The following is a 24,198-nucleotide window of genomic DNA, read 5'->3' as shown; positions in this document are numbered from 1 at the left end:
TAGATGTTTACTCAGTTAAATTCGGTTAAAGTCAACTCAAAAACACAATTGGTTGAATAAGTTGAATTTGACAAATTTTCAATTGAATTGTGTTCTATTAAACTGTCTTCTATTAAACTAAATTAGATCAAATTTTAGTTATAACCAATTTGATCAAATTTTTACAATGATTGTTTGAATCAAATTTTGCCGATTTTGATTTGTAGACTATTACCATGCACTAATCATTGGACAACAGATTTCAGAAATAATTAATTTCATATGCAAGAGCTCATGTTTCATAAATCCATTGTCATTGGTAACTTTGAGAAAAAAAGTCTCTGGTATAACATCATAATTAGTATGTAGATCGTGAAAAATAAAACCTTTCACATCTAAGAATGTGATTAGCTCTTGAAACTAAAACCCTAGGAAGCAATTTATCCAATTCTCAACTTACCTTGTACATCTACAACTATTAACTGTTTATCATAAATATAAAACACTGTTTCGATACTTAAACATGTTTTATTTATTATAAATTTTAATTTTATAAAAAAATTATTTTCTTTAGTAAAACTATGATATGCTATATATCATAGTGTATTAAACAAAAAGCAAAAGTTGGAGGAATAAACCAAAACTCATAATGAAGAATAAAAGTTACAAAAATTTAAAATTTGAAAGTTCATTTCTACTGTAATTGAAGTCATAACTAATATAGGAAAGCATACACTCACCAAATTTCTGAAGCTACAAACGAGAGAAAAGTTAAATATAATAACTTTTTTATGTGAGAAAATTAGATGGTTTGGTGGACGTTGTCTAATGAATAAGAATAATACAAAAACAAATGTATTATTGAGCATCTTAAATACTTATGATATGGTTAATTATCTTTTAAGTTATTTTAAGTTACTTTTAACTATCACGAGTGTATAAGTCAGTTTAGCTCTTATAATGAAGAGAATATACAATTTTGTTATAAAAGTGTAATTTCATAAAGTGAAAAATATTATAAAATTTATTTTTTTAGATTATACATTTTTTTTCCTAAGAAAGTAGAGCTGTAACTCCAATTAAAAAATAGTATCATATCTTTTATATGGATTTTATCCATCACTCGTTAGTATAAGATCCTCCCGCATCAAAAGATCCAACATAAACTCAAATACAGATACACTATTTTCTCGTTTATTGTTTCTATGATATAAAAAGTTAAAGTCTTCTCAACATATTCCCTTTCAATTATTAGGCCATGGTAGTTTATAAGCATTTTTTATTAGAATGATATATAATTTTTCTTTGAATAGATTAAGTTCATCGGAAGTTTTAATTCCTACATGAATTTGTTTATTTCTTCACTATAAGAAAACATTATATTATTAAGGTTTAAACTTTTTTTTGGTCCCTAAGTTATAAGTGGATGTTCAGTTTAGTCCCCGTTTTTTAAAATGTAAATCTTTGGTCCCTAAGTTATAAAAAATGTATCAAATGAGTCCTTTTTTGACTTGAAATACTGTTTTTTGTTGTTTCTTAACAACTGCTACATCTTTAGATTGCTTTGATTTGTTTCTTAATAATAACAGCACTTTAGATTGCTCTTTGTACTTTGACCAGAACATAAAAAAATGACTCATTTGATACATTTTTTATAACTTAGGAACCAAAGGCTTACATTTTTAAAAACGGGGACTAAACTGAACATCCGCTCATAACTTAGGGACCAAAAAGAGATTTAAACCTATTATTAATCAAAGTGTATCGTCAATAAAATAATATTTATTGAAAATTTTATTAAAAAAAATTATTAGTAAAAGAAAATTTATTAGTAGATTTTAAGATTTTAATTATTGATGAAATTTGTCAATAAAATTCATCAATAATTTAAAATCTTTATTATTAACAAATATTTTATAAGTAAATTATATCAATAAAATAGACATTAATTTTTTTTAGCTTTGATAATGTCATAAAAAATAAATTGATAATGAATTTTTTAAAATGGATTGATAAATGCTCAATAATTGAATTTTTTTTGAAAATTCATCAATAATTGAATATTTTGAAATTTTTTGATAAATGTATTTTTTAAAATTTATCACTAAAATTAACACCAATTTTTCTGTTAAATTTGAGGAAATATTTGTTAAATCTTCCATAGCAACCAAACCTTTTGTATTTTTCTCCCGGAACACGGTGAAGATATGCCACCTCATTATTCTAATAAATATAAATAAAAAGAAAACAAATATAAAACATATTTTGGAAACTAAAATATCAAAAGTAAAAACATAAAACATATAAATTGTATAAATTAAAAAAATTAGCCTTGAACTGACCTACATATTTAGGTCAAACATGCATGTCGGAGATATGATTCAACCTTTTTATTAAAAGAAGGTGTATGAAAGCATTTTGTGATGTATAGGAATCTCCCCAGGTCAAATTTTCACGCGTTTACTACGTTTAATGATTCAGCACAACGTGGATGACTTCACCACTGTAAATTCATCTATTTCTTTATTTTTATGCTCTATTATTCTTTATGTTATTAATTTGTACGCTATAATCTATCTACTTCTACCATGAATCAAATAAGATTTCATCGTATATGAAGGGTTAATTTGGTTCACCATTATGGTTTGTTAAGTATACCAATACTATATATAAGCTAAGTTTATAAAACATTATATCAAAATTAAATATATTTATATCATAAAAGTATGAAAATATTCAACATTTTATATACATTAACACTTTTAACTACGATTAGTTCCAGTATTAAATGTGCATTAAAAATAAATGGCATGTCAGATGAAGATTACTTGAAAACAGCTAAATTTAAAAATTGCATTTATTTAGAAGCACAAGCAAAAGAGCATCCGAGTTCATGAAGTACTGTTGCTCAACATAGTATGAACAGGGTTGCTCTCTTTCAACCCATTCCTCTGACTCATCACGTGACATTTTTCTTACCTTTTCATCCAATTAATCTATAACTTTTCAACGATTAATTCAATTAACAAAGTGTCATAATTTATAATTAATTACCGACTTAAACTTATAGTATTATGTTCTAATCTAGCTGGCTGGGCTCCATATCCCAAAAAAAAGAGAGGAAAAAAAGATGTAAGCTCCATGGACATATATATACTATCCCAATTAATGTCTAAACAGTGTTATCTTTTTTAATCAACACGTTCATGCATTAAAATAGCTGTAATAAATCATCTTCTACAATTTAATTAGATGAAATTAACTTAATGTTCTTTCATGGTATCACAAAATATATATCGAGAATTCATATATATTAAAAAGCATGATTAATGATAATTGAGCATCAGTTTTTTAATGTTTTTCTATAAACAAAACTGAATCTAAAATTATATAAATAAGTTAATTATTTTTTCCATCATACGCTGGAAAATATCAATTAACTTTATTGAGGATTAATATTCATAAATATTAATTAACTATACATTCGATTTGGTCGAACTTTAAAAAGAATGATGTGGGTGAAAAATGGTTTGTTATAGTTATTTTTCTTTGCTTTTAAAATAATTTTATAGAATAAATAAAAAAATATTTTTTAAGGTAATCACAAGCGAAGTGCATTTTTTAATATTATTTAAAAAATAAACTTTGATAATTCTTTTTTAAAAAATTTCTCAATTATTTAGTAATGAAAAAAAAATTACTTTAGATTTTAGTTTTCAGAAAAAAAAAAATTATATCTATATCATTTTAATTTTTCGCACATAACTAAAAATCAAATATGAAGTTTTCGGTATTTTAATCTCAACATAAGAAATATTGCTTAAAGGAGATAAAAAAAAAAAAGGAGAGAGAGTAAACATTGATAATTGCCTTTATTACCCTCGTATTTTATCATTAAAAAGGCGTATGTAATAGTTATAGTGGATGAATTAAACTACTTTTAAAAAAGTAATACCAATGTTTTTTTTAAACAGAACCAATAAAAAATAAATTTATGCTGTATAAATCTGATATAAATTATTTAAAATCAAAGATATATATATTTTTCATTCTCAGACTATTTTAAAAACTTTAGTTTCTCTAAATTAAACTATATTTCTATTTTTCTATATATTTTATGAAAATGCGAAACTTCATTTTCATCAAATGGTATTTGGAGTCCACACCTTAACTCTACATACTGTCGTATTTTCATAAAATGGAGAGACATCACAAGGGACGAAATATAAGTTTGAAAATAATTTAAAGATAAAAGAATCTATATTTAACCCTTAAAATCAATATATATTTTCTGTTTATATATGCTCACTTTTACTTTTTTTTTTTTCTGGGATAGCATATACATACACTTCATAATTGCTACAAGTAACTATAATTTAATGAATTTGATTAAAATAGTTCTCCAATATTATCTAATAATTATCAAGTTGATGATACGATATGAGGTGGCAATATAAGTTTATGATGGTACACTAGTATTTTAGTAGACTAGAGAAGTCAAATTTGTGAATTCCGTAATACTAAATTCTCAATCACATGACACTTATACATTTATTAATTTGCTTACAAAGTCAAAAGTTCACTGATCAGAGTTCAGACTTAGCTTTGATATGTTTTCTTCTCTATATAACTATGAATTTATGTAATCAAACTTCATTAGGAGTAGGAGTTAAACAACATATATGGATCAGAAGCTTGTCTCAAGCTGGTTCCATCTTCATTCCTCAGTGCCCTTATCCTACGTGCAACCACCGGAAAGCCGACCTGGCATGGTTTTTTCTTCCGGCAAGAAAATCCCGGTGGTAGATCTCGGCCTGCATGATCGTCATGAAATCTTGAAGCACATTTTGAAAGCCTCCGAGGAATATGGATTTTTCCAGGTTCTTTCCCATCAATTTTTTCTTTCTGTTGCAGTTAATTTCACTTCATATATATATTGGCTTTCTGCATAATAGCAGTCATAGTAAAAATATCCATTTCTTTCTTGCACTAAAAAGAGAATGAAAAATCAATTTCATAGTCATTTTTTGATATAAGCACTGCAATGTTATTAATTAGTTCTTGATATTATGATAGTGTCAGTGTTTAAACTTATCTGTTTACAATAATTTTAGTCCAGAACTATATGCTAATATTGTTATTAGTCTTGTATATGTGTGGTTATGCATGAAAAACCGTGGTGTAGGTTATCAACCATGGAGTTTCGAAAGAGTTAATGGATGAGACACTGAATATTTTCAAGGAATTTCATGCCATGCCTGCTGAAGAAAAGATAAGGGAAAGCTCCAGAGATCCAAATGGAGGTTGCAGGCTCTACACAAGCCGTGAGATTAACAACAAAGATATCGTTCAGTTCTGGAGGGACACATTAAGACACTTGTGTCCATCTTCCCAAGATTCCATGCAATTTTTGCCTCAGAAACCAGCAAAATATCGGTAAATTTAAAGATCATCTTCATCTGATGTATTTTTTTTGTAAATAATATTCAATATGAGCTATCGTTTCCTCTGCAACTTATTCAAATGAGCTCACGCAATTCAATTTAAGTGGCTTCATCTTTGAGTCTGCATTTATATAAACTATAAACCCTTCTTGACAATGGTAGATATACATACATACATACATACATACATATATATATATATATATATATATATATATATATATATATACTATAAATTTCAGCTGGTGTCAGATGTTTTGACTGTGGAAGTTGATGTGTTCTCGGGTTGACAATGATGTCTTAGAAAATGACAAGTCATTATCAAGATTTTATATTCCATGTTTCATTCGTTGAATGATAATTGAATAGTCCTATAAATATTCCTTTAGATTATTCATTTTCTTCTATTTTTTTTAAATGGTTGATAATGAGATTTTAATCTGAATCTTTATGAGTCATCATTGATTGTTCTGAAAGATGAATAGACATTATTTATACCACATGGGCAACTAAAGGTCTAATTAAGACCACTTCTTTCTTTACCATAAGTTTTCCTTCATCACTGGGTTGGAAATCACTACCACTACCTAATGTTACTCTTTTTTGCATCTGGTCTTAATTATCACAAAGTCACAATTAACAGCACATATCCACCATGTAATCACGTTTAACATAAGTACCATGTCATCAACACTATAGCCGTCACTTCACAAGGAACAAAATTCCAGCTCAATATATACAGGTTAGCATAATACAATTATTAAGCAGACATGATTGTCGGTGATGATTCCTTTCATTGCAGTGAAGTTGTTGCAAAATACACACAAGAAATGAGAAGAATGGGACTAGAAATGTTGGAGCTGCTATGTGAAGGTTTAGGACTTGACCCAAAATACTGTAGTGGTGGACTTAGTGAGAGTCCATTACTGCTAGCTCATCACTACCCGCCATGCCCAGAACCAAGTTTAACCTTGGGAGCTCCCAAGCACAGAGATCCTAACCTTGTTACCATTCTGCTTCAAGAAAAAGATATAAATGCACTTCAAGTCTTCAAGGATGGAGAATGGATACTGGTTGAACCAATTCCTTATGCTTTTGTCGTTAACATTGGGCTTATGTTGCAGGTATATATATATATATATGTTTCTCCATTTATAAAAGTAGCTCACAAATTTGACATTGATATATATTATGTAAGTACGTAGTACATTAATTAGCATAATATTTGTACACTTTTTTCTGACACATATAAACTCAACACTATATAGGTTGGTTTGGTTCTTAATTCTGGCTCATGATGATATGGTTTTGCATGATGAAATTGAACTGAAATTCTGTGACTGATCAATGTGCAGGTGATTAGTAATGGAAGGTTAGTCGGTGCCGAACACCGTGTGGTCACAAATTCAGAATTTGCAAGGACCACGGTTGCATATTTCATCCGTCCAACTAGCAAACAGATTATAGAACCTGCAAAGTCTTTGATAAGTTCTGGTGCTCGACCCATCTACAGGTCCATTGCATTTGAAGAGTTCTTGAAAAATTTCATGATCAAGGGTGCTGACATTGAACAAGAATTGCTCTTGTAACCTAAGCAGAAACCTATGTAGAAACATTAATGCCCTTTTCAAATTTCTTACAACCTTATCTTGTTTGCACATGATATAGTCTTCGGCGAATTGAATATGTTTTCAATATTAAAGTATTACTATTATTATTATTATTAAAGTGTTTGCTATGTAATTATGTACTATTAAAGACTAATGGTAAGTGGCAAATTGTACCTATCTTTCACAAGTTAATAAAGTTGAAAGCTTTATTTATTTATTACTACTCGCTTATATATTTTCAAAATATAATTTATGAAACAAGATATAGTTAGTTAAGTTTTTTTTTTTTGTTAATGGAAAATGCTAGCCTCGATATTTTTTTATTAATTAACTTTTTTTTTTCGTGGACAAGATATATATGTATATATATTAAAATAATTAGGATGTTCCAATCTGTGTACAAACTTTATTAATTGATTATAGTGGTTTACTAACTACAATTCATTTTATGAAATTTCGTATGACTCTCGTCCAAAATGACACCTATCTATAATGAAACTCAAGATGAAATTTCTTATTGCAACATGCTTGGTTATTTAATTTCCTCTCTCTCTGTCTGACCATTCAAACTCTTATGTTATTAAGTATAACTTACATGGAGCAATTTCCTATGAAAAATCATGTACTAAATCACACTTATCAATGTATAAAACACTCAGTCAATCTTATGATGTCAAATTCTAAATATATTTATCACATATAAGTGACATTATTATTAAAATAAACAGTTAGTGGAAGACTTTTGCAATGACCTTGTAAGCAACTACCATTTTGCTATTTAAAATGACATCCCCGGTTGTTTTTATGTACTACCATTAAAACAAACCACTAGAAAACTATTAACAGGGAAACAAATTAAAAATATATTTTTAGTAAATAACAATAAAAGAAAAAAATTATATAGATGACAATTGTAATATAGTATTACTTAAAAGTATAGGAAAATTTATAAAAGGTATAAATTAAAATGTTAAATATATGACAAGTTTAAATTGTATAACTCCTAACTATATTAAAGTTGAGCAAATGATTATGCATTACATCCAAATCTTAACGCATTTGATTTAGACAGCCAGGATAATAATATGTTTCATTCAGTTTTTTTTCATATTCTTGACATATTGCAATAACTCAACAACCCTTTTTTACAATGTTTGTTAACACTATATGCATTCATACAATTTCGATCCATGACTATATTGGTAAGAAACTCCATCATTCTTACATTTGTAATTATTACAAAGTGACTTACCCATTCAAAAGAAAAAAACATTTTTTATAATTTACTAACACATACAAAAAAAATCTATTATCATAAATTTGATAATTTTTTTTCAAAATTTTGCATTGATTTCTAAAATATACAAAATAAAAGTGGCCACTCAGGATCTGAGTCAAATATGCATATAGAAAACAATACAAAATAATACAAATCAAAATCAAACAATTCAAAATATAATACAAATTATTAACGTTTAAAGTCTCAAGCAAAAACTAATATTGCTCAGTCTACATGTAAAATTATTTATTAAAGAATAAATAAATCTTAACATAAACTAATAAATTAATTTCAGTATATTTTCTATGAATTTTAAAATAAAATGAAAACTAAAATTCTTATTAAACACAACCAAGCCTAATCCCTCAATGATGAATTTTTTTAACAAATCCTAAACCTTCAATTGCAATGGTAAAAATTTCAAAAAATACATATGTAGAAATCCATAAACACAATTAAAGGGAACATTCAAGCATACCCATGATTTAGTTCTCCAATTACAGTCCCGTATACAATATCTATAATAAGGTGTAAGAAATTGACCTCAATACAAAAAAAAAGGGTTACTTCAAGAAAAAACCAACAATGGAGATGAAGAAATCACTTCTTTTGATAAGTGTTAATTAGGAATTCAAGTATGACTTTAAATTATATATTAGATAGAAATAAGAAAACGAAACATCATATAAAATGAAGACCTTTTAATTTATTATCTTGTTTTTGGTAAAAATATTATCAATTCTTTATATGATTAGATTTAGGTTTCATTGTTGTTATATTCTTTTCAATTAATCTCTTCCTTAATAAAACTACCAAGTGGTAGCAGTTCATAGATCTTTGTATTAAGGTTTTGGTTATTCATTTATTTACAAGTTTGCAATGATGTTTTTTAATGTGTTGGTTACGTGTCAAACGCAATGTAGTGACGATAATTACTATTTTTGTATTAGTTCGTTCAAATAATTAAAAGAAAAGGAAATTGGTCATTATTTTGCTTCATTCTTAGTTTGGTTGACTGAAATCTGAATTGGTAATTTTAACTTAGTTTAAACTCAATTAGTCGAATCCATCAGCCTCCAAGTTATGTTTTTAAACCATTTTTCTGTAAACTAATAATATTAGCAGTGAAGACTGGAGAAACAGCTGAAATGAAATGAAAGAAGATGAGAGTGTGAAATGTTAATTATAAATTAGAAATTATAGACCAAGGTTAATGAGCTTAATGAATAGGAAAAGATGTGAATGTTTTTAGAAAGTGGAAAACTGTTAAGGAAGAAGGGTGTCTCTCACAAATTGGAACAATGTTTATGAAATGTTTAGGCAACACAAGTTCTTCAAAGAAACAGTATCAAACAGTAATAGAAGAATTGTGCCATCAGTTTTCTCTTGCAGAGCTTAGAAAGTCAACCAACAACTTCGATAGAAAGAGACTAATTGGTCGTGGAGGATTTGGTGAAGTATATAAAGGATATCTCCAACATTATGCTGCTTCTAATTACATAGTAGCAGTGAAACGGTTTTCTGTGGAACACAGTGAGGTGTTCAAGAATGAAATAGAGTTGCTCTGCCAGCTTCGCCACCCTAATTGTGTGTCTCTTATAGGATTCTGCAACCACAAGAAAGAGAAGATCGTTGTGTACGAGTACATGTCAAATGAATCTCTAGATCGACACCTACAACGTGGGGAACTGTCATGGAAGCAAAGGTTGGAAATTTGCACAGGAGCAGCGCGTGGACTACACTACCTTCATGCAGGAGCTAAGCGCACCATCATTCACCGTATTGTCAAACCTCGAACCATCCTTTTGGACGATAACATGCACCCAAAACTCACAGGTTTCTGCATTAGCGTAAAGGGGTCACGATTGATGTCAAAACCAAAGCCAATTAAAGTTGATGTTGTGGCTGGTAAATTCTTTTTCTTTGCTTCATGAGCTCTAAAATGAACTTTTGTATTATATTAAGCTCATATTTTTACTTGCAGGTACTCCTGGATACATGGCTAGAGAGCTTTTCACTGACGATGCCATCACAGATAAATCTGATGTTTATTCTTTTGGTATGGTTCTGCTAGAGGTCGTGTGTGGAAGGAAATACATAAGAACGCCAGCTGAAAGAGAATTTCTGGAGAAGCCTGTTGAGGAAAAAGTTGATGCGAGCATCAAGGGAAAGATTGCACCAAAGTGTTGGGAAGTCTTCATAGATATCACCAAAAGATGCGTGATGTATGAACCAGATGAGCGACCAACAATGGGTGAAGTAGAGGTACAACTAGAGTATGCTTTGTCGTTGCAGGAACAAGCTGATATCACAAATACTAATGGTGATTATACCTTATTTTCCACCACAGTTATTCACCCAGGAGCGGAACTGATAGACAGCACAGAAGACAGTGATACTGAAGAAATGTAACGTATTTGTAGATAAATAAACACTGCTATATATAGAACAACACAACATATAGACAAGTTATGTTATTTAAGATTTAAACATTTGAATAGTTAGATGGCTGCTGTGTGACTCAACATAAGCATAAAATATGTAGTTGATAAACTGTCGTGAGATTTATCTAATGTTATTATATGTATCATGATTTCCGTTATTAGATGATAAAAAAAAAGCTTTAACAACTCACTCTCCTATCCCGACAGAAAAGTAGTTGTGTTGGAATTCTGTCTGGTTTGTAAACTCTAGGTTCCTCCAGTTTCTTCAAGCAGTCAAAGATCTGTCTCAAGTATTACTGAACTGAACTGTGTTGTAGTTAGCTTTAATTGCATACTTTAGCATCTTCTTAATAACAAACAAAAAAAGTATATTGTGACATGTTTTCCAAATCTGCAAGTCAAGACAAGGTGTTCGGGCATATTTAGTTTGGTCTGAAAATTAGAATAGTCTGAACAATAGTTTCCGTCAAGAATCGAATTTATCATTTGAACATACACAGATTTGAATAAAAAGAAAACACGAGATGATTGCAGACAAAAACTTCTGAACAAAAATAGTAATTAATGATTAATGAAGATCAAATGCTTATTGAATTGTCATTCATATACTTTAACATCTCCAACATTTGTTATTCCACCTATGTCATTGAACTTATCAGTATTTAAATTTACAATATACACAGTCAACTTTATCCTCTCAAATTTTTTATATATTTTTTGCACATCAGTGTGATCAGCGATGATGGAAAATTTAATAAGAACAGAGTAATGATGGAAACCTCCCTGATGGAGTGTCTACATGTTTTGCTCTTCCTCTTGTAAACACCCTTACTTCCAGACTAGCCACTGGTATATACGACACAATTATATAGATGGGCTATGCTAGTACTGAAGATTTAACAAAACATTTGAAGGGTTATCTGACTCGTGTGAGATTCAACCTCAACACAAAAATTACTTATTTGATAAATCCATCATTAATCTTATATAATGTTATTGTATTGAAAGTTTTACGTGGATTTGTTATAATATTAATTTACAGTATATAACATCTTATAAGAAAGATTCATCATAAAACTTCGGCCACAAACCCGTTTGGCTTTCATGAAGTAAAATTACAAGATAATTGATTCAAAATTTGGATACTCCATCTGCATATTTATGAATACAAGCAAAACTGGTGACCATATGTAAGGTACATTTTATTTTCTTCAGTGTCTTGAAAGGTTATATGCGCAATTCTGGTTCGAAAGTAAAACAAATAATAATAACTTTGATAAAGAAAATACTAAAGCTTCCATAATAAATGATTGAGAAAGAACTTACTTCATAGAATTCAGGATTTTATGGTACAAACACAGCATCATTAATTAAAGCCTGGAGGAACCTACTAAGAAATTGTCTACGTCCACCTAATTAGTACTCCATAAAAAGTCGTCCTAATTGACCGTTTGATATGAGTATGTGTGTGCCCAATCAATGAAGGGATAAGGAAGCAATTTCGTGGAAGAAAAGGTGCTATACATTTTGATATGCTCTTTATCACGAAACATGGCAACGCGTAAAAATGAAGAAAAAAGAGGACAGGCTTAACTGTGGAGAATGGAGAGAGTAGTTTGTTTCACAGATTGGAACAATGTTTCTGAAATGTTTTGGTGACACAACTTCATCTCGGTGACAATATGCACAGGTTGGAACTATGTTTCTCAGTTGTTTGGGTATGAGCTGTTGGAAGCCCACATCGAATACAGACTCATCTCTGAGACAGTTTTCAACGGTGATACAAGAGCTGTGTCAACAATTTTCTCTCGCCGATCTAAGAAAAGCCACCAATAACTTCGATCTAAACAGAGTAATAGGAAATGGAATGTTCAGTGAAATATATAAAGGCTATCTACAGCATAATGGTGCCTCTGATTACACAGTCGCAATAAAGCGATTTAACGATCAAGGATGCGAAGCGTTTAACAAGGAAATAGAATTGTTATGCCAGCTTCGTCACCCCAGATGTGTGTACCTCATAGGATTCTGCAACCACGAAAATGAGAAGATTCTTGTATACGAGTACATGTCCAATGGATCTCTAGATGAACACCTACAAGATGGTAAACTATCATGGAAGAAGAGTCTAGAAATATGCGTAGGAGTAGCATGTGGACTACATTACATTCACACCGGAGCTAAACGTTCCATCTTTCACTGTATCCTTGGTACTAGTACCATCCTTTTGGATGACCACATGGAGCCAAAACTCGCTGGTTTCGGTGTTAGCGTGCAGGGATCACGTTTTATGTCAAAGCAGAAGCAAATCAATGCAGAGCATTTTATGGGTAATTTTTGTTCTGTTGTATGAGCTTACTTACTGCAATTAATTTTCGTGGGTCAAACTAAGCTAATACTCTTTTTCATAGGTACTTGGGGCTTCATGGCTACGCAGTTTATCAGGGATCGTACCATCACAGCTAAATGGGATGTTTTCTCATTTGGTTTGGTTCTACTTGAAGTTGTGTGCAGGAGGATGTTTTATGTAATAAACCTGGCTGAAAAAGAATTTCTGGAGAATCCTATTGAGGAGAAAATTGATCCGATTGTCAAAGGAAAGATTGCTCCAGATTGTTGGCAAGTCTTTGTAGATGTCATGGTAAATTGCTTGAAGTATGAACCAGATGAGCGACCTACAATGGGTGAAGTAGAGGTGCAACTTGAGCACGCTCTATCGATGCAGGAACAAGCAGATATCACAAACTCCAACTGTGATTATACCTTATTGTCCAAAACCATTATTCCCCTCGGAGTGAAACAGTACGTGATACTTGAGAAATGTAACTGACAAGATCACCGAAATTAAGGTTACTGTTTTTATTAAAAAAAAAAAAACACAGTTACAGTAAGCTGAAACTAGTTTAGCATTTAGATACTAGTGTGGCTTCTGTTCTGATACATGCTTCCAACTTTTTTTATTATATGCAATTGTGCTACACTTCCAAAATTCTTAACAACAATGTATGAAGATGTATTTTATATATAAATCCACCTTAGAATCGAAGTAGGAAAAAACAGAAGTATCAAAGTAGAAAGTGAAAGAAAGTATGAGTAAAAGTGGGGAGAGAGAGAAAGAATAATTGAAGAGAGAGATAAAAGGGACAGAGGGAGGCCTAAGAGATAGATGCTACAAAGGAACAACATTGAGATAGAGAGAATGGGTGGTAGACAGTAGCATTTGTTGCGACCCCTGTTTCTAGCATTTTGATTTTAGTATAGAAGTTGCAAATGTCATTTTTTCCCTAAGACAGACTAAATCCATCTTAATAATATCTTATTAATCGAGAACTTGAGGAATGTCAGAAATGCTGAGAAGGGAGATATGTGGCATTTCTCTATTCTTTATTTCTAAGATTTGGTATTTTTATGAGTATCTGTATTTTCCCATTGCTGTTTTATTTCAGTTTCTGCATTGCTTGTTACAAAACAAAATGGCCAAACTTATTATAGCAAAACTATAGAAATCCTCTTCTTAATTCTCTAACGTGTCCTCGGTTATCACATTAATGGAATAGTGACGCAAAAGGGATGACAAATGAAAATTTACAATAAGAAACTTCGGAGTTCTTGAGTGTCAGAGAATTTGTATTCCACACAATCCAAACACTTACTCTGTTGATTTCACAAAATGGATCTCTCAAATTACATGCCAACAAAATAAGTAGTAATAAGTAGCAACTTGTACGTACATGTCAAACCAATCTCTTGCTCAGTTAATTTCACATTCGCAATATACGAGGTCATTAGCCAGAACACTAACAGGAAACAGAAAAGTTTGACTTCAATACAGAAAGTTCCTCAATGTTTACAGTACGAAGGATTGAAAATACAAGTAGGAAACAAGCCATTGAAGTGTAATATGTGCACTACATTCACAAGCTTGGACATTGCAAACATAAACTTTATTCTTTCAAGTGAGATATAACTTTATATAGTCGTTTTAAAAGTCTTGCATTACTTTTCCATATTAATTTTGGAAATTTACTGTCCGCAATTCTTCTTCAAATTGAAAGCCTTTGGTCAGAAAGTTTGCAGTCATCTCTCCAAATGTCATAGATCTGAACACTGGAGGAGAAGTTGGACTTAACAGAGGCTTAGCAGGTTCTACAAGGGATTCTTTTGTTGGGTTAACGAAGTAGGCAACGCTGTGTCTCCCACTGCTTGAGTTTGTGATAACCCGGTGTTTAGCAGCAACGAGTCTTCCATTGCTAATGATCTATATATAGCAATCATAGAATTTGAACTTTGTCATGCAAAACTTATCATCAAGATTAGCTTCCAGTTATCAAACTAATCATTGTAAGGATTTTAATAATAATCCATCTATTGTTCGACAGAATATATTGTATGCATGGATGGAGTAGGACTATATAAATGTTTAACCCTAATACAACTCTTAAAAGAAATGCAATGTGAAAATAAACACTCATTATATTCAGGCTCAATTTGAACCTTCTATAAAGAACATCTATGATAAATTAGTTTATCTTTTTAATTTTCTAATTAATGGTGTTTCTTTTTACTATAAACATTTTTTGGGGTAATCTTTTTTGAAAAAAAAAAAGAAAAAAATTACCTGTAACACAATCCCAATGTTTACCACAAAGGCATTAGGAATTGGATCAACAGCAATCCATTCTCCATCTTTGAAGACCTGAAGTGCAGTGATCCCTAGTTGTTGAAGCAGAATGGTAATAAGGTTAGGGTCTTTGTGAATGGATGTTCCTAATGTTAAACTTGGTTGAGGACAAGGAGGGTAGTAATGAGACAACACTACAGGATCTTCACTAAGTCCTCCACACAAATATTCTCTGTTAAGTCCTAATCCTTCACTAAACAGCTCCAAGATTTTAACTCCCACTTTTCTTACTTCTTCTGTGTATTTCCCTACAACTTCACTGAAACTTCACAATATCAGACTTACTTTCACCTCAAACAACTGCAACAGAATGCTATCAGTAATTTATAACAATTTATAATTTGCATTTTCACTATTTGAAAAATGATGGAAAAACTTCACTTATTCTAAGAATTTTTATTTTTTTTTATGTATATGATTCTTTAGAACAATAATTATTGTACTTGTTTGTTGCAGTATCTAACGTAATAAAACGAGTTGTTCAATCCATTTTCACACCATTATTTACCAAAAAAAACAGTGTGGGACCAGAATTGACATATCCATTAAAGGTTTTTAAATTTTTTTTTTTTTATATAAGGGATAAAATTTAAAACTATAGATATTACATAGCATATATAGAACATAAAATAAGGGTCAACTCATCTCAGTTCATATTGACATATTCATTATTTTTAACATGTCAGGTGATTATATATGTATAAAAATAGCATGATCATGCAACCATCATTAACTAACCGGCTTTTTAACATCCTATGTCATTAATTATGCAGGAAAATCAGTATTATAAGGCTAACCAGTACATCAGCTACCATTGACTAAAAAGATATATTGAAAATTTCAAGGATGAAACGTGCACGTTTAAGTGAAAACAAGAAGAAGAAACAAAGCAACAATGAATTAATTTACCGATAACCAAGTGGTTTATCTGGCCAATACTCCATGAATTCTCCCATAGGTTGACATGGGTGTGATAATGAGTCTTTCCAATACTTAACAACATCTTTGGTGGCTCTTCCACTACTTGTGTAGAGCTTGCACCTTCCATTTGGATCCTTAGAGCTTTCCTTTATCTTCACATCCTCAGGCATGGCATGGAAGTCTTTGAAAATATTCAGTGTAGCATCCAATACATCCTTAGAAACTCCATGGTTGATAACCTACCTTGTTTTTCACAGTTTCAGATTAACCAAATATACATATATGTTAAAAGAAAGAATTTTAAACTTAACTCATCAAGATCATCACGTAAGACTACAAAATGGGTAGTGTTTCACATAAGAAATAGTTATATCACACAACACCACAGATACATGCATGATATAATTTCTAACTGGTATGTACATTTTGCAAGAAATGAGAGATTCCAAGTGTACAGGCACGTGTGTGCAACCAATATCCATGATTTCAAATATGGGAAACACGTGTGATGAATAAGAAGAAAGTGAAGGAAAGGAAATTAGTGAATAAAGAATATATGAACCTGGAAAAAGCCATAATCCTGTGAGGACTTTAAGATATTCCTTATGATATCAGGTCGATGATGTCCTCCAAGATCGATAACTGGAACTAACTTTCCAGAGGCGAAAACAGCATTATCAGGTCTTCTTTCTGGTGGTTGCACATATGATGATGGCACCGAAGAATGAAGATTGTACCAGCTAGACACCAGCTTCTCAGCCATGATATGTTATGACAGCATGAGTGGCACAGATGCTCTTACAAACTATATATAATAGCAGAAAAATGCTAAATGATTGCACACGAATTTACAGGAAGAAGGAAAAATTAAACTTTTGTCGTCCATTTCAACTTTTAAGCTTTGTTTGGATGGAAAGAGAATAGAAAAGAAATGAAACTAAAAGAAGAATAGCATAAAAAGTTTAATGGTTTGAATGGGATGAAAATAAAAAATAAATAAATGAACTTTTTTTAATGATTAGATTAATATGATAGAATAGACCAAAGCAAAGTGACAAGTAGTTTCTCAGATGTTTGGTGATATTATAACATTTTTGGACATGATAATAAGCTTACCCTTGAACCATGCGCAACCACACACTTTTTTTCTTTGGTTTTGATGTTTAAAATGTTTTCATGATTGTAGCAACCAAACTAACATACTCTATGTTAGAGTAATTCATTCACTACTACAAGAAAAAACAGGTATCACTCATCAATTTTGTAATAATATATCGCTAAAAACCTCTCATTTGCAATTTCAAACATTATTATCACTTCTTTATAACAAATCAAAATTTTGGAACATTGACTGTTTCTCACTGATCCAGCACACTTAAATCCAAATCCCCACCTCAAACTCATTAAACATAACTTCAACCATCTCTCTCATATATGTTCAATATTTATTTATTAAAAATACTTCAAGACACTAACACCATTTCTTATATTAGTGAACAACATTTAAGGTTCTTCGTGTGTGTTGTGTGTGTGTATATCTATATATCAAACTAAATATTAGATACAGTTAAACATGCTTTTATCTTTAATAAAATTATTTCATTTTGTTTTTATCCCTAATAATTGTTATTTAATTCGTTTGTCTTAATAAATTTTTTTATTCTATTTTATTTGTTCCAAATTATGTAGACAGTGATTTGAAAAGTGAAACAAGAAGTGATTTAAGTAAGTGACTATATATATAGAACAAAACTTTGTTTTAAACATAATTAAAAAGGTTGAAAAATTAATTGAGATTCATTTATTAAGAATAAAAAGAGTTAATTTAATTAAAATTTAATTTTTCTATCGTATTATATTCACCCCTATTTGTAATCATTTAAATATAATATTTTTAAAATAATTAACTACAATATTCAATTTTAGTAATTAGTTTATAAAAAAATTGCAATAAAGCAAATTCGCTATTATTGAAAGACTAAAATAATTATAAAAAAACTTAATCTATTTTAAAGTATAAGATAATCAACTAACTTAGTAAACATTATAATAAAAAAAATCACCTTTTTACTTTTCTTTTAAATTTGAACATTATTACAAATTAAAAGAATACGCAAAGATGAGGATATTTGAAATGGAAAACAATTGACAGTCTTTGATAGTTTATGAAAGATTAAAGTTATTACATGTGCATTTTATTTTAGCATCGCGCATTATGTCAAATGATGTACTTACCAAGTTCAATCTTAGGTAAAGAAGAGTTTCATTCATCAGTTATGCATGCACTCTTTATTGAAAGCACAATTCATCTGTATTTTGGCGGTAAAGTAACCATCGATGTGTGGGTAAGAGTTTTAAAGCTACATCATAATCATGCTTACAAAAGATTTCAACAATTTCATTTATTGCAACTCAACCATAAAGGGGTATGAATGGTTGTTATATGTAGTATATGGAAACATAGGAATAAATAATGTAGTGTTCAAGAATGTCATACATGATGGAGAAGAAATTTATATCATGGCTCAATTAGAAATTTATATCATGTGGTTTAAGAATGTCATACATGATTCTCCATTCAGACCTGCAACAAACCCAGCAACCACAATCATTTGCAGGAACACAAGCCGCTTCCACCAGGCCATAAGCTGTGGTAAACACCACCCTTGTACCACCCAAATCGTCGTCGCGCCGCTGCATTCGTCTTCTCCATCATCGCGCAACCTCCATTCGTTTCGCGGAATCATTCTCGCGCCTTGTCACTACCTGCAAATCAAAGAAACAACAAGAACCAGAAAACCCAGATTCGTCTTTGCCTCGCGACATTCCTTCACTTTTGCACCACCATGATTTTTTTCTCCACCAGCCTCACACTTGCAAAGAAATAAAAACCCGTGTTCCTCCTTCAACCAAGTGAAGTGTCGCTGTCAACGTAGAGAAAGCATTCTTCCTTCAACGACGACGCAGCACAGGAGCTCCCTTTCCCGAATTTGCTAAAATCTTAATTCTGGGAGGAGAAGGAAATTGACACGTGGTAGTACATTATTGGTCACATTAAATAAATAGAAAAAATAATAAATCCACCTCAATATTAGTCCATGTAAACCAATAAAGGATACACATTTCATTTACTAATTGCACGGCTAAACATTTGGTAAACTAAGACCATTTTGAAAAAAATGACGAAAATAAAGACCAAATTAAGTCTTAAATATTTAATGATTATATATATATAATTATTAAATATTTAAAGTATTATTATCCAAATCATTTCATATTATATATATATATATATATTAAAAAACGGTATTTAAGATATTATGATACAAATATGCTAAGAATAAAAATAAACCAATTAAGAAAATCCTTATGTATTTATATTTATACGTTCACAATGATGAATTAAACTTTAAAATAATCCATTAAATGTTAAAATAAGTAATTCATTAATTGAGTTCACGTCATTTGTATTAGAGCAGGGTTATAAAAATAGTTAAAAATTTAATAGTTGAGAAAAAAAATCTAGAAAACCAAAAGAAAGATAAGAGTCTGACCAAGCAGGTGAATTCTTCGTCCCTTCAAACAAGAAAGTGTGATATATTAATTTTCCACGTCGTGATCTCTTTATCTCTGGTTGAAGCTGTCGTGAATAACTGCATTACCCTATTACCTATTAATTGGGTCATTCCTGGCAAATTCTTACCTTAAAAAAACCAGAAAAACATGAGGCCAGCCCCTAGTTTTCTCCAAAAGTCAAATATTTTTATGTTTACACACAGCCCACTGTATGCCACACTTGCATGCCAACTCTTCAAACTAGCCCTCCAAATTCTGCATTAACAACTACTATTTATACAGATGGCACACAGACATTTTGGCCAAGTAACAAAATCAAGATCAAAACCACCATTGTTCTTTGTGACAGTGTCAAAACACCTTTAAGGTTTACGAGAGGAACATTATTCCAATTATAATGGGACGCTGGATGAAACCAGAGGTACGTACTACCATGCATAATTTAATTTACTTCATTTGTTAATCTAATCTTTAATGATGTGCCTTTCTCACTTTCTTGTATCTCTTTTAGGTCTACCCTCTATTGGCTGCAATGACCTTTGTCACCAGCATGTGTGTCTTCCAACTAACAAGAAATGTGCTCCAAAACCCTGATGTTAGGTAAAGCTTATTCAACTCAGTCATTAATTTTAATTAAGAGCTTAATTTTCACATGAAATTAGTATAAGGATTTTTACCTAGTCGACGTATATTTTGTTAAGGTGGGTGTTTCTTAAAATACATTTCGGATGAAAATAGACGGACCTACGTTACAAAACCCTACAAATATTTTACGAATGGCTGTATTTTGGTGATTAATTTTATTTGGAAAATTGGTGTAGGATTAACAAAACTCGACGCAGAATGGCAGTGTTGGATAACAGAGAAGAGGGAGAGAAATATGTTGAGCATAGTCTGAGGAAGTTTCTTCGTACTCGACCACCAGAGATTATGCCAACCATTAACCACTTCTTCAGCCAGGATAAATGAAACAAAGATCAAGTTTATCAGTTTTTCTCTCTGCAAAATAAACTACTAATGATAAAAACTTTTGGAATTTTGTTTATAAAGTGTTGTTCCATCTTAATTATCTCTGGTGATCCTTATTTTGTTCCAGTGATGAGTATTAAATGTTTTCGTTAGTCTATGTTTAGATAGATTGGTCAATTGAACAATCTCCAGAATATTAACCGTATTATAGAACTATAATCGTCGTTATAAGTTGACCAGATTCTATGCTCTCAATTAACCAATCATGAAATAAGTTGACCAGATTTTATCGATCATTAGATATAGTATATGACTGGGATGTTTTCTCGATAGACCTCAATCATAAATACCCTTATAATAATTTCATGAAGTTTCATAGAGAAGAATTATAAAGAAACCGTGTTTGATTAATGACACATTGCCATCTCTTTTAGGGCAATTCTAAAGAATCCTTTTATTTTTCTTACTTTCTCAAAATTAAAGTTGGGCTTACACCAAGTATAAACCATAATAATTATCAAAATGACATGAGGGGACGAAAGGGGAGAAAAAGGGTGCAAAAGGAAAGATCTTTGTATAAGCCCAAATAAATAACCCAGTGCAAAACTTGAACTTGGGCTGAGCTGCGGTTGGAGTTTTATTGGTCATTCTTTTGAGCGAAAAATAATGTACTATGAATAGGATAATTGAATAGAATGGAATTAAAAAAAAAAAAAAGGAATATTAATTGCATATTGATATTAAAAAAGAAAAAAGGAGTAATGAAATGGATGGGTATGTTGATATGAAATAAAAGGGCCACGTGCATGAGAAGGAACTAAGAAAGAAGGGATGAAAGTACATGTGAAGAAGCCAATTGAAAATATCCAGAATCCTCTTTGTTTATGCATTATGATTCTTTGGATGCTATTCAATGATAGCAGAAGATACACACAGAGTTATGCTGCTCCCATGTTTTGCTGTATGAATAATGGGTTGCAACTTAAGAATGATTTAAAGCGAAAGTAATCAAAGAACAAAAAGATAATCCCAAAAAATTACACATATCCATTTAACTCCCAACACCATTTGCTGGCACTGGGTACTGATTTGGCTACCCTATGACCCGACACACACACCTTATCAGTTTTTAAATCAATGGTCAAGCTTTTTGTGCCTTAAATCCATAACAACTTAGTTGTATATCACCATGCAAATCTAATCCTTTTCGTTTACCTTACTTTAATTAATCCTTTTCATCTGTGTCAAAGCAATTCCAGATAAACAAATAAAAGCACTTTGAAAGCATGATCGTCAAAACATGTGAAATGCATCACTTTCATTAAGGGAATCATTTTTCTATTTTGCTTGATCATTTCATTGGAAGAAAAACTTAGTTGTTGTACAACGCTTTTTAGGATTTTGAAATCTGAATTTCGAAAACAAAGGAAACTGGTTTGTTGTAGTAGATTTAGTAGGAAAGTAGGATTTGCAATGAGATTAAGCACATATATCTTGGGGCCAACCTTTAAGTTGGAGGACATGTGATACTCCCACATCGGAAGAGTCATTCCATTGATATTCCAGTATAGTAAATGCATCCACCGACACATATTCAGAGAGTCAGGGTCAGAGGGAGAGCCCATAAGATTGTGAGCAAAAAGAGGCACCAAGTCAACCTCAGCTTCTGAATCTACACTACTCATCATTCAACACACATTTCAATGCTTCACAAATTTCAACTTCTGCCAATCATTTATGTAATCTCTATTAGTAACAGTTTAATCCGTGTAGTTTTATTTTGTTATGAGGCATGTGATTAGGTAGATTACTACGTAAGTGGCTCACACATGCTACAATATTGAAGCAATTAAAATATACCAGAAAAAAGTAACCCATCTTGACCTTTTTCTGAAAATATTGTGTCTATATATAGAATAGAGGATCCGATGATTAACCTAATGCTTGGTGGTATAATAGTAGTGGAAGACTGTAACTGAGTGCAGAAAAAAAGAAAGAGTGGACGGTTTTTGTGGCATGATTTGTGAAAAGTGTGTTGAAGAGATAAGATGAATATAGTGTGAATGTAAAAGGAAAATGGAGTGTGAATTATTTGATAGGTTTGATTTGTTGAATGGTAACGGGGCTCACAAGTTAACTGTCTGGTACTTGTCAAAAGCTTTGTTTTTGTACCAAGGTACGATATTCCCACGAGGGGGTAACATGCAATCAGGCATCATTTTCCCTTGTTGTTTGTGGCACAAGAGTTGTCCCAGGGCAGCCCCACAAGTTCTTGAGCTTCATCCTCAATGTGACCAAGCACACACCAGATCACATGGGTTTTGGTACTCCTTTCTAACATAAGGTTACCTAATGTGGCCTGAAAGCAAGAGAATGAAAGATTTTAATACAAATTGCATCAGTGGGAATGAAAGAAACAACAGCAAAGACAAAAGCACTCCTCAACTATCAAACAAACCCAAAGGGGACCTTCTACACATGGCTTCACCTCTTTCTTATTCTCAACTGGACCCACCCACCACATTCCCAACCCAAGTCTACCTTATTCATGCCAAACTATTCTCTATTATATCATGCTTAACTTCATCATACTCAATGATTTTCAATCTTCATTTCATTTCATTTCAGACATGCTTCTGTCATCTCTTTCAAACTCTCCTCATTAAGTATTTCAGAGAAATTTAGATGCCAAAAAAATTAAAACTATATGTTACTTAGGTCAAAACAATATGAACACGTTTTCACCGATTATAAAATTCACTTTATATTTTTTATATGTTTAAGGAAAAGGATAACAAATCACGTGTCAGTTCTCATAGGTTTCATGCAGATCTTTCATACTCAATCTCAAGAGTTCTCAACAGTTGTGTAGCAGTAACAAGCAGCAGAGTGTCATAGATTTGATAGATTTTGAATTCATTACAAATGATGGATTATAAATATTTATCATTTTCTTTATAAATTAATATCAAATTCCTTCATTCCATGTATATTCTTCTTCTTTTTTCTAAAAATAATTTCATTCCTTGCATTTTGAATTATTTTTAGGCTCCACGTATACATTTTTAACAATAGATCAACTTTTAGTATTATTTCTTTTATAATTTCAATTTTGATGTAACTGTTGTTAGAAAAATAAGCAATCATCATTAATTCGTCATGTGGTGATAAGTTGCGATGAGTTAGAATTAGTATGAATGCAATGCAACACATCAAAACTATATAAAAACCAGAAAAAAATTAATAATACGTAACACAGTTTAATATACATGCAACGAAATGAGAAATCAAAAGA

General features: G+C 31.0%; 5 protein-coding genes across 6 annotated transcripts; 4 read left to right on the top strand and 1 right to left on the bottom strand.

Annotated features, from left to right (window-relative positions):
• The first annotated feature begins 4,643 nt into the window (after window positions 1-4,643).
• On the top strand, window positions 4,644-7,316 carry LOC106758484 (hyoscyamine 6-dioxygenase). Of its 2 annotated transcripts, none has more exons than XM_022779547.1 (4): window positions 4,644-4,859; window positions 5,165-5,415; window positions 6,226-6,496; window positions 6,779-7,316. In XM_022779547.1, the coding sequence occupies exons 1-4, from the start codon at window positions 4,662-4,664 to the stop codon at window positions 7,010-7,012; spliced, it is 954 nt and encodes a 317-aa protein (XP_022635268.1). In that variant the 5' UTR covers window positions 4,644-4,661; the 3' UTR covers window positions 7,013-7,316. The 2 variants fall into 2 exon arrangements, with proteins under 2 accessions (XP_022635268.1, XP_014496889.1); XM_014641403.2 differs by having other exon boundaries at window positions 6,226-6,547.
• Window positions 7,317-9,613: 2,297 nt separating this feature from the next.
• Window positions 9,614-10,724, top strand: LOC106759114 (receptor-like protein kinase FERONIA). Its single transcript, XM_014642120.1, has 2 exons — window positions 9,614-10,220; window positions 10,297-10,724. The coding sequence occupies exons 1-2, from the start codon at window positions 9,614-9,616 to the stop codon at window positions 10,722-10,724; spliced, it is 1,035 nt and encodes a 344-aa protein (XP_014497606.1).
• Window positions 10,725-12,338: 1,614 nt separating this feature from the next.
• On the top strand, window positions 12,339-13,588 carry LOC106758483 (receptor-like protein kinase FERONIA). The gene is made up of 2 exons (XM_014641402.2): window positions 12,339-13,086; window positions 13,168-13,588. The coding sequence occupies exons 1-2, from the start codon at window positions 12,456-12,458 to the stop codon at window positions 13,584-13,586; spliced, it is 1,050 nt and encodes a 349-aa protein (XP_014496888.1). The 5' UTR covers window positions 12,339-12,455; the 3' UTR covers window positions 13,587-13,588.
• A 389-nt stretch (window positions 13,589-13,977) lies between these two features.
• LOC106759066 (protein DOWNY MILDEW RESISTANCE 6-like) lies at window positions 13,978-17,281 on the bottom strand. Its single transcript, XM_014642078.2, has 4 exons — window positions 16,921-17,281; window positions 16,347-16,597; window positions 15,375-15,696; window positions 13,978-15,014 (listed from the first exon to the last, which is right to left on the bottom strand). Exons 1-4 carry the CDS (start codon window positions 17,119-17,121, stop codon window positions 14,766-14,768), a joined length of 1,023 nt encoding a protein of 340 aa, XP_014497564.1. The 5' UTR covers window positions 17,122-17,281; the 3' UTR covers window positions 13,978-14,765.
• A 2,963-nt stretch (window positions 17,282-20,244) lies between these two features.
• Window positions 20,245-21,177, top strand: LOC106759119. Its single transcript, XM_014642125.2, has 3 exons — window positions 20,245-20,355; window positions 20,446-20,534; window positions 20,756-21,177. The coding sequence occupies exons 1-3, from the start codon at window positions 20,332-20,334 to the stop codon at window positions 20,901-20,903; spliced, it is 261 nt and encodes an 86-aa protein (XP_014497611.1). The 5' UTR covers window positions 20,245-20,331; the 3' UTR covers window positions 20,904-21,177.
• Window positions 21,178-24,198: the final 3,021 nt, after the last annotated feature.

The sequence above is a fragment of the Vigna radiata genome, chromosome 4 (genome assembly GCF_000741045.1).
Source record: "Vigna radiata var. radiata cultivar VC1973A chromosome 4, Vradiata_ver6, whole genome shotgun sequence".
NCBI lineage: Eukaryota > Viridiplantae > Streptophyta > Magnoliopsida > Fabales > Fabaceae > Vigna > Vigna radiata.
The sequence above is the reverse complement of the archived record's forward strand: the minus strand, read 5'-3'. Positions and strand labels throughout refer to the sequence as shown.

Excerpts from the sequence above, each read along its gene's own strand:
- LOC106758484 (XM_014641403.2), top strand. The coding sequence starts at position 4,662 with ATGGATCAGAAGCTTGTCTCAAGCTGGTTCCATCTTCATTCCTCAGTG. Across the intron at positions 5,416-6,225 it reads CAGAAACCAGCAAAATATCG|TGAAGTTGTTGCAAAATACA; the intron begins GTAAATTTAAAG and ends CTTTCATTGCAG. Across the intron at positions 6,548-6,778 it reads ACATTGGGCTTATGTTGCAG|GTGATTAGTAATGGAAGGTT; the intron begins GTATATATATAT and ends ATCAATGTGCAG.
- LOC106759114 (XM_014642120.1), top strand. The coding sequence starts at position 9,614 with ATGTTTATGAAATGTTTAGGCAACACAAGTTCTTCAAAGAAACAGTAT. Across the intron at positions 10,221-10,296 it reads TAAAGTTGATGTTGTGGCTG|GTACTCCTGGATACATGGCT; the intron begins GTAAATTCTTTT and ends TTTTACTTGCAG.
- LOC106758483 (XM_014641402.2), top strand. The coding sequence starts at position 12,456 with ATGTTTCTCAGTTGTTTGGGTATGAGCTGTTGGAAGCCCACATCGAAT. Across the intron at positions 13,087-13,167 it reads CAATGCAGAGCATTTTATGG|GTACTTGGGGCTTCATGGCT; the intron begins GTAATTTTTGTT and ends TCTTTTTCATAG.
- LOC106759066 (XM_014642078.2), bottom strand. The coding sequence starts at position 17,121 with ATGGCTGAGAAGCTGGTGTCTAGCTGGTACAATCTTCATTCTTCGGTG. Across the intron at positions 15,697-16,346 it reads GATAAACCACTTGGTTATCG|TGAAGTTGTAGGGAAATACA; the intron begins GTAAATTAATTC and ends GTGAAGTTTCAG. Across the intron at positions 15,015-15,374 it reads ACATTGGGATTGTGTTACAG|ATCATTAGCAATGGAAGACT; the intron begins GTAATTTTTTTC and ends TGCTATATATAG.
- LOC106759119 (XM_014642125.2), top strand. The coding sequence starts at position 20,332 with ATGGGACGCTGGATGAAACCAGAG. Across the intron at positions 20,356-20,445 it reads GACGCTGGATGAAACCAGAG|GTCTACCCTCTATTGGCTGC; the intron begins GTACGTACTACC and ends TATCTCTTTTAG. Across the intron at positions 20,535-20,755 it reads CTCCAAAACCCTGATGTTAG|GATTAACAAAACTCGACGCA; the intron begins GTAAAGCTTATT and ends AAATTGGTGTAG.